This window comes from Lissotriton helveticus, chromosome 2_1 (assembly GCF_964261635.1).
Source record: "Lissotriton helveticus chromosome 2_1, aLisHel1.1, whole genome shotgun sequence".
NCBI lineage: Eukaryota > Metazoa > Chordata > Amphibia > Caudata > Salamandridae > Lissotriton > Lissotriton helveticus.
In genome coordinates, this window is record NC_136059.1 from 1,624,773,328 (window position 1) to 1,624,782,705 (window position 9,378).

General features: G+C 44.2%; 1 protein-coding gene across 1 annotated transcript in view; it reads left to right on the plus strand.

Annotated features, from left to right (window-relative positions):
- LOC144818803 (thioredoxin-like) overlaps positions 1–5,202 on the plus strand; it is a 51,765-nt gene extending 46,563 nt beyond the window's left edge. The window contains exon 5 of the mRNA XM_078676575.1: positions 4,734–5,202. Within this exon, the coding sequence (XP_078532701.1) occupies positions 4,734–4,796 (63 nt within the window). The 3' untranslated portion in view covers positions 4,797–5,202. The remainder of the gene's footprint in view (positions 1–4,733) is intronic.
- Positions 5,203–9,378: the final 4,176 nt, after the last annotated feature.

Here is a 9,378-nt window from a genome sequence, read left to right on the forward strand (position 1 = left end):
CAGCCAAGGGCTTTTTCAAGGCATATATTAAATTATCAGTCTCGGTTCTAGTGATATTAAGATGTCTCTAGGGTCTGTACTGTCTGTCCCCTAGAGACATCACTAGAGCAGAGACGGAAAATGTAAGATATGCCTTGAAAAAGCCCTTGGCTGGATGACCAAATGGGCGAAACAAGTCTTGGCTGTCAAACTTCTTGTATTCCGATCACTTGGTTGGCAATAAATCATGGGATTTTGCTGAGGATCTCTCGAATCTGGGGAATGTATTCCAAGAACTGAGTTGCAATTAGCAGGATCTGTCTTTCTTTATAATTCCTAATATGGTCAGTGCCCTCCATAAACAAGTCACACATGATTCCACCACAATGGATTCCATTCATTGGGGTGATCCTGTATATGGTAAGGTTCAAGGTTTTTCCTCCACCACAAAAAAGTATGGGGTATTATAGCTATGCTCCCCGATATTTCAGGCTCTATTGCAGTATGGGTGTCTGAGGGTGCTTGGCTATTTAGCCTTGTACATTCTCCTTGTCAACTAATCCTGGACCCCACTCAGCTCTGTTGGTTGAAGTACAACTTGGCGGTAGTGTTGCCTGCAGAACCTGTACCATTGATGGCAAAAAAGCCTTCAGGGCAAAACCGATTGCCCGTTGACTCCAGTAGGTTAATTGGCGCTGGGTCTCTGCTACAGACCAAAAGCTTTCCAATCTCCATCACCACTACCATATCTGGGGAAAGAAGGAAAAGTGGTCTGCAACAGGAAAAACTGATCGGTCAGCCACCACTGCAGATCTTGAGCCCTGAATTGTTTTGGAAAGGAATCCTGGATGTTGGCCACATTGGGATTTCAGGTTACACTGTATGGCTTGCATGTAGCACCAAGTGGGGCCCTGTAAAATGAGGCTACTCATCTGGAGATGGCACCTGTGGAGGTGGCTTGAACAACAGAACATCTTCCTTGTCGCCTGCTTAATGACAGAGTGCCTGAATGCCAGAACTGGCAAATTGATCAGATAACTTCTGGCAGATCACGGGGGCATCTACATCCCAAGGTGGTACAGGACATATTCGATCAGTGGTAAAATCCCATGATATATCTTTTTCCAATGGCAAACGCACAGTATCCAGTTTACCACGTTGGAGTTTCTGTAAGCACACTCTAGGAGATTCATTCACACTGGAAGGCTTACAGGGTTCCCATACCCCCTGCCAATCACTACCACCTCTGCCCAGAGTTCTGAAGATCAAGAACATTTGGGCCAAGGTCGTCCTTATTGGACATGGAGAGATCGATAACCAAAGCTTGTGACTTATCAGATCAGACAAACTGGAGCCCCTTCTCTCTCTCTCTGCAACAGGGAGGGTGTCCCATATCCAAAACGCTGCAATTTTCATCGCTATTCATATAGATTGAGCAGTAGCAGTAAACAGCATTTTATTTGCCGTCGGAAGCAGTTGATTCCATCTTCCCCTTCCAGGAAACCAATCTATGCTGGAACAAAGTACTAACGTGGTGTGGTGTTTGAAACACAGACCCTTAGTCTTCTTTATCCCGGCAAGGCCTTGCAGTGGATACAGTAAAAGGTTATTTGACTTTTCGATCTTGATAAATTTGCCAGACAAACTGTCCTCGTTCAGATCACCAGAAGTATGTGAAAGATCTAAACGTTTGAAACGCATCCCATCCCAAACTGTGATGACCCAGTGGGACCTTAACTTGTGCTTGACATTCCTCATTTGCCTAGCCGCTGTCAGTGAATCTAGTCTTGAAACATCCGCTCGTCTCATGAGTAAACTGCACGGCCTGTCAGTGCAACTGCTCGGATGTACGGCGTTACAACGCATGCTTTTACAACGCATGCCTTTACGACGCAAGTTTTAAAACGCAAGTTGTTACAACGACTTGCGTTGGGGGGCGCTGGATAGTGAATAGTTTAATTTACTATTCCAACTCCAGTCCCCGTGGATAGTAGGGAAGGTGTTGGATAGTAAATTAAAACTATTCCCTATCCTAGAGTGCCCCCCAGCGCAAGTCGTTGTAAAAGTTGCGTTTTAATGGTTGCGTTGTAAAGGTACTTCGTTGTAAAAGTTGCGATGTAAACGCTGTTCCCTCCCCCAACTGCTCTATACTAGGCACTACTTTCTATCCAACAATTTGGTGCTGAGAATTTGTGCAACTTTTTGCCTCTGGCTGTGACTCCTTTCACTTCGGGAAGTCAATTACTCTTCTGGGGTTATTTTCTGTCTATCGCCTCTGGAAAGAAGACACTCCATTGGTTGGAATGTGCTTTAGTGGGGCTTTCTGTAGCAAAGAAAGATTGCTGTGCACAAGAGGGCCCTGTTGTAGTGGATAGTCCTCTGCATCAAGATCTGCTACGTGCTGGTCAAGAAGAACCCAGGAAGTGAGAGCCCATTCCACCACAGCCAAGGATGCTACAACTGTGTTGGCACAAGGGGTGCTTTTCTTTGACATCTGCTATGCTGCAACTTGGCCAGTGGTGCATGTGTGCATGTATACATTCATGAAGCACTAATGCCTTCTCAGCTAGTTTTGGTGGGAAGGACACTTTGCCTGCTAAGTTCTGCAATACTTTTTGGTTCAAGTCCTCTCCACAGTTCCTCGACTTCTGGGACTTGCTACTTTATCTGTTCAAATGTGAAGAATCTGCAAATAGACGTATCCATCAGAAGAACACGTTGGTTACCTTTGGTAACCCTTTCTGCTGAATACTCTTGTCTAACCCCAAACTCCTTAACGCTCTTCCAACTCTGTTCTATTGGGTGGCCTCTTTTTAACATCTTAAAGGGTCTCAAGTTAGTGATCTGCACACGGTTACCAACAGTTGTTTTGTGCTGCATGTCTGTCTGAGTGTGTGGAAACGGAAAAGTTAAGAAGTGGTGCTTACATGCAGCTCCACTCTTGTCACTTCTGGGGTGATATGGAGTCAGCACTGACTCGCACAATGGCACTTCTCTGAGGAAGCATTGCTGGGAAATCCTCTGGAACCAGTTCGGCACCTGGAGTACATTCTAAGCTGAGGAATCTCTGGTTCTATAGAGATTTCTGCAGTAAGAGCATTAGTGAAGGTCCATCGTAACGTTTTCCTTTCTTTTTACATTTCCTTTCTTTTTCTTTAACCTGTTCTTTTACCAAAGTTCCTACATTTTTATTTTGTTCCCTTGACCAAGCTTTCCTCCCTTTTTTTTTTTTGCTGTACAATCTGTCCTTTTTTACATTTCTGCTCTTAATGCCTATTTTACTTTTGTCGTCCATTTTTCACCACGATTTCTTGTATTAGCTGTAATGGTAATTGTATTATAAAGTCTAAATACTGCTTTTTCGTCATTCTGCTTTTCTGTTTCTGAATTGATTGAGTTTAGGAGGACAGTTCATTTTAAGTTGATGGTGGTCTTTGTCCATAATATCGCTTCTCGTAGTACTCCGTCAGGTTACACCTCTTAGAAACGGAGTATGGTAGACCCTGGATACCTAGCGCGTTACTATAGAACTGTTGCATTGAATTGCACCCCATTATCAGGTGGATTACTACTAGATCAGAATGTAAGCTAAATAGGTTGGTACTGAAAGATGGTCTTTTTCTTGATAAAGATGACCACTATAGCATCGTTCAGGTAGGTGAGTAATCGCTTCTCTGAATTAGGGAGAAGGAAGCTTTTTGACAATCCGGATAAGATTGTGGAGGCCGATTTGTTGTGGGTTTGCATTAATGTCTGGTGTAGACACTACTAGGGAACCGACGGAGCTTAATAAACCCACAGTAGTGACAAATGTCACTTTACAAACTTCTTTGACACATCTCGGACTAGTTTTAATTCTTACCATAGTTTTCTATTGACACCTAGATTTCATATACTTCACTGCTTTTTTAAGGTTTGTCAATTTGACTGTCTAATCAACTCGGGTCATGATGTGATGGTTACTCTCCCCAAGACACCTTGCATTTCATATGGGTTCTGTAGTTATTAAAAAACACCTAGACATTAATTGTTGGTGCCTCTTCAAAGAAGTTTGAATTTTGCGTAAGTGCGGCCAGCCCTGATGTATTTGCAATTATTGGCACATCTGTTTTTTTCTGTTGCTAGTTTCATAGTAGTTGCTGTTAACCGAAGGCAGATACTTAACAGATCACGTACGAATGCACTCATAATATTTTAACTTTTTATACTTTACATGAATTTAAGCATTGAATTGCAACTTGATATTGCTGTTGTAATATCTTATGTACCTTTTTATGGTTGAAAAAAAAAAATGTATTACCAAATTAAGGAAATAAAAAATGTATGAACTTGGTCATACTAAACTTAGGCTTGCTTACTCTCCTTGAGGATGCTATACCCTCATCCACTGGGTGATTAAGCATGCCCCTTCGGTGGGCAAGGGTCCAGCATCCTTAAGTGGGGAAACTGGTCTTAATTAACTCCTGGATTGTATTCACTTTGTAATGGAAGGGAAGGATTTGATGGACCATCCACTCGATCTTCTCGCTCATCATTGGGTTCTTATTAAATTCTTTGAGAACTGGTGAGCAGGCATCTTTCTGCACAAAAGTGATGGGATCGTATTTGAGGTTTTTGGGGGCTGACAACCAATGACCTGCGCAGTGCCGGCAGCACAAAGCTCTATTATGGCCTGCTGTAATAAGTTTCTAATTTTGCATGCCACTGCTCACCACGAGTAACAATTATTTTACATTTTTATTTTATTCCTATAGGTTGACGACTTTTCAGGAGCAAATCAAGCAACTCTGGAAGATAAAGTGAAAAATTTAAAGTGATTTGAGCTTTGTGTTTTTACATTATATCTTCGGGGTTTTGATCAAAGACTTTGCAAGTGATGCGTGGAAATGGAGAGCATCAGGCGGAACTGCCCATGTAGGAAACTTATGTAGCTCTCAGGATGCATGTATTGGCCTGATCCCAGAATCTTACTGCTTCATGTAAAATATCATTTTTTTTTTTACAGTAGGAGCTAGCATCTTCCCAGTTTCGTCTTGTGTTCAGGGGTCTTCCACTGTCTCCTCTGTACTGCCCCAGAATATGGTGCGTGCTTCGCTTTGTAATTTTCTTTGCTGGAGCCTTTTTCATCATGATACCTTATCGGCACCGAGCATCAAAGTGCAACTTACTCTTTGATACCTGATATTCAGATAAAGGAAAATAAAATAAGTATGTACACTTTTATATGCTTTCTACGTCTATGCTGACTAGTTGAGTGTGGGCTGCAAAATTGAATGTCTGTTGTGCTCTTTCTCTACAGTTTATAAAGGCTGATCTATTCCAGTTTCCCTACAGTGATATTTATAGTGAAAGTGATCAGATTAATTGGGGATTGGTTGTTCACATGAACGATAAAAGACTATATGCAGCTAAACCATTCTGTGTGTGAACAGCTTCCATACCAGATCACAAGATGCCACCCCACAACATACCTTTAACTTCATCTTCCATTGTGTAGCCTGAGGTACAATATCACAACATAGCTTTATATTTCACCCATATCTTTCAATACCATTGCATTCCTTACTGCCGTATAGCGAGATAGCATACCACAATGTGATAAAACGTGCAAGTACATACCTTCCACAACCTGCCTCAGCTCTATATTCCATATCGTACTGCACCATAATAAAATGTACACCACCCATATTATGGCACATTAAAAAACTAACAAGACTCACTCAAACCTATCAATCTAGTATGTTGAGTCACAAACCCTAGTGAGGTCTAGGCCTCTGCAGTCACCCTTGTGTTGTCGGTAAGGATAACGTAGCAAGGTGGGCTGCAGGTATGTTTTACTTGGTGAACATGGATCCGCAAGGTCTGCTTGTCACTCCAATCCACTAAGGAACAAATCTGAGTATGCACCATCTTTTGGGCCTGGCGTAGACTTGCTGATAGGAAGAATGGTACAATAAGTGTTGTACATACTTGCCACAGCAGGCTTATTCTTTGCTCCGAGCAGACACTAGAGCTTTCCACTCAGTGAACAGAACTATCACATGCTTGACAGTTATCACACCAACTCCTTAAATTGGTCAGTAGACCGATCTGCCTGCTTCCCCTCTTATCCTTGGATGGGTGCACACCTATATGTCTAACTGTCATTTGCATATGTTTACATCTATCTAATCTAGGAAGCCAGGCACATAGTACTTGTGGCTATCTTGAAACGGGGGCATTGGTAAAAGAACTTCAGACTCTCGGACAGTAATTACACTCTGACTCCCAACTGAGTGAAGCTGGGCTGGGGAACATGGTATGTAACATGGATGTTGTATCAAAGAACAATAAACAGTGCAAGATGGGGATAAACCTGTTAACTACATGTGTTCTAGTTAACGTCCACCAGGGACTGCAAGATCTATATACCCAGGTGAGAAAATGAAGATCCAAAAAATGAACTTTTATAGACTGACTGAAAACAGCTATCTTGGCAGTTCAAAACGGTATAATATCCTTTTTGCGTTGTATTTCCTTTGTGTAGAGATTCCATTGTAAAACCATTCGTTCTAATGGCATTTGGAACTCTGTCATACATCCAGGTGAAACCTAATGCATTTACCAATGCTTGTCTGCATTTAATAAACTTGCATGTGCATGATGTGCAACCATTTCCTAGCAAATAGAACATCCAAGCACACATGCAGTATGTGGAGTAGGTAACACAACGGTATATTTGGTGTTTTTGCACTTAATGTGCCAATATATTCGGAAGATACAGTATCAAGCTAATTGTCAAAACTAAGGGGCACATTAGGATGGCGGGCGGGCTTTGCCCGCCTGCCACCCTATCGGAAAACGGGACCGCCCGCCTTAAGGGCGGGGGTCCCGGGGGTGCCATTAGGATGTGCCCGCCACAGTGGCGGGCACATCCTGTATTCTCAGCATTGTGGCGGGCGGTGCTCTCTGCACCGCCCGCCACAATGCTGACAATACATCACAGCATTTTCATTTGCAAAGCGGCAGGCACCGCGCGGTGCCTGCCGCTTTGGAAATGAAAATGAAGGGGGGTACCCCCCCGTGTGCACCCACTCACCTTCACTCTGGGGCCCGCAGGGTGCCCCCAGAGTGAAGACCGCCTGCCTTTCCGTGGCGGCATTGCCGCCACGGAAAGGCATTGCACTCTTGCCATCGTAATATGGCTGGCGGTGTCTAATAGACAACGCCACCATATTAAACATTTTCCGCCCCGGCCGCAAGGCGACCGGGGCGGAAAAGTGGTGGGCAGTGTTTTCTTACGCCGTACTAATATGGCGGGGGGGAATACAGGGAAGGATGGCGTGCGGATTGCCCCGCCAGGCTGGCGGTGGCTACCGCCAGCCTGGAGGGGGCAATCCGCCCGCCATCCTGATGGACCCCATAATCTTGACACCCACTTTAAAATATCAGGCAAAGGGGTTATTCCATTTTAAAGCTACTTAATTTTAATGTTTTTAGGTCTGCAATTTGATGGAAGTGTTTCCAGTTATTAATTGTAATCTCATGCCACCCCCTTTTTGAATCATTTTGGCCACCACAAGTGTGGAAGGGTATGCTCAGATGTGAGTCCCTTGCTCACTGCACCATCAGGATTCAAGCAAGCCGGGCCGAAGACGGCTGTAATGCCAGAAACCGGTCCCTGGAAGCTTGTTTCCTTTCCAGTGAAGAATTGGCTTGGTAGTTTGGTCTGCCCTGTTCCCATGATGCATTGGGCCAGGGACAGACTAATTTGCATATAGCCAGGTTCTGAACTGGGATGGTGCAGTGAGCTAAAAAACGGTGATGGATCAAGCCCTGATCTTTTGACTGGGTAGGAGTGTTCTGCTTAATTCAGATACTCTGTCCATCACCACCCCCTTTTTGAGACAATACATCACAGCATTTTCATTTGCAAAGCGGCAGGCACCGCGCGGTGCCTGCCGCTTTGGAAATGAAAATGAAGGGGGGTACCCCCCCGTGTGCACCCACTCACCTTCACTCTGGGGCCCGCAGGGTGCCCCCAGAGTGAAGACCGCCTGCCTTTCCGTGGCGGCATTGCCGCCACGGAAAGGCATTGCACTCTTGCCATCGTAATATGGCTGGCGGTGTCTAATAGACAACGCCACCATATTAAACATTTTCATTTTCATAAACGGATTGCCCCGCCAGGCTGGCGGTGGCTACCGCCAGCCTGGAGGGGGCAATCCGCCCGCCATCCTGATGGACCCCATAATCTTGACACCCACTTTAAAATATCAGGCAAAGGGGTTATTCCATTTTAAAGCTACTTAATTTTAATGTTTTTAGGTCTGCAATTTGATGGAAGTGTTTCCAGTTATTAATTGTAATCTCATGCTTGGATTGTGGCAGTGCACATCTAATGAGACTACCAGGAAAGAGCACACAAGACTATATTTGTCAACTGTTGTAAGCGATGCGTTAAACTCTAACTTCTCAAAAGAACTGTCAATTCTCCAGCTTCATACTCTTCCATTGTCGCGTGAGATGATTTCCTGACACTTGGACTGCAAGCACACGAGCTGTTGGATCACTGATCGTTAAGGGAGTTTCAGAGATGCTCACTAGAAAAATGCACGATCTAGTGCTGCCACTTGTAGAAGTGGCACACGGATGAACACTAAAAGTTCATGTTGAACCTATGCTCAAAACCTCCTCATTTTGTAACGGTCTACTTGTGTAAAGTGTTCCCTAAAGAAGTAAGAGTCTGAATATTTTGTGGGTGCTCTTACCCCCAGTGTGGCATTGTTCATGCAATTATAATGTAATGACCTATATTTTACTCTATATCACTACCTCCACTCTGATTCACCTAAAACCTCATTCTACTACTGTGATCTCCAAAATAACCCTTTCTAGACTCTTCCTCCTCTATCCCTCATTTGATCACTCCAAACCGTATTTAAATAATTTGATCTCCCAAGCAACCTTTCTAAATCCTTCCCTCTAATGAAATAAAGGGAAAATACCATCTGCTAAGCGCGATAGCTACCCTCAGGCGTCCTAGCGCTGCAGACAACACGTGATAGTTAGAAACTATACAGGTTTGTTGAAGAGCAGAGTTTTTTAAAAAGCCTACGGAATGGGAGCAGATTGGGCTCTGACCGCAAGTGGGGGGTGGGGGGGCAAGAGTTCCAGAGTTTGGCTGAGTTATAAGCAAAGGAGCGGCTGCCACATCTAGTACTTTTTATCCTGGGTACTAAGGTGGGGATGGAAGATGCTGATCTAAGCTATCTGTTTGGGTGGTAGGGGGTAATCAGCGATTGGTTAATGGCAGAGCCTGTCTTCCAGAAGGCCCTGTGTGCAATGCACAGGGCCTTAAATTCAATCCTCTCCCGAACTGGGAGCCAATGGAGGTTCTTTAATCCAGGATTGATTGGG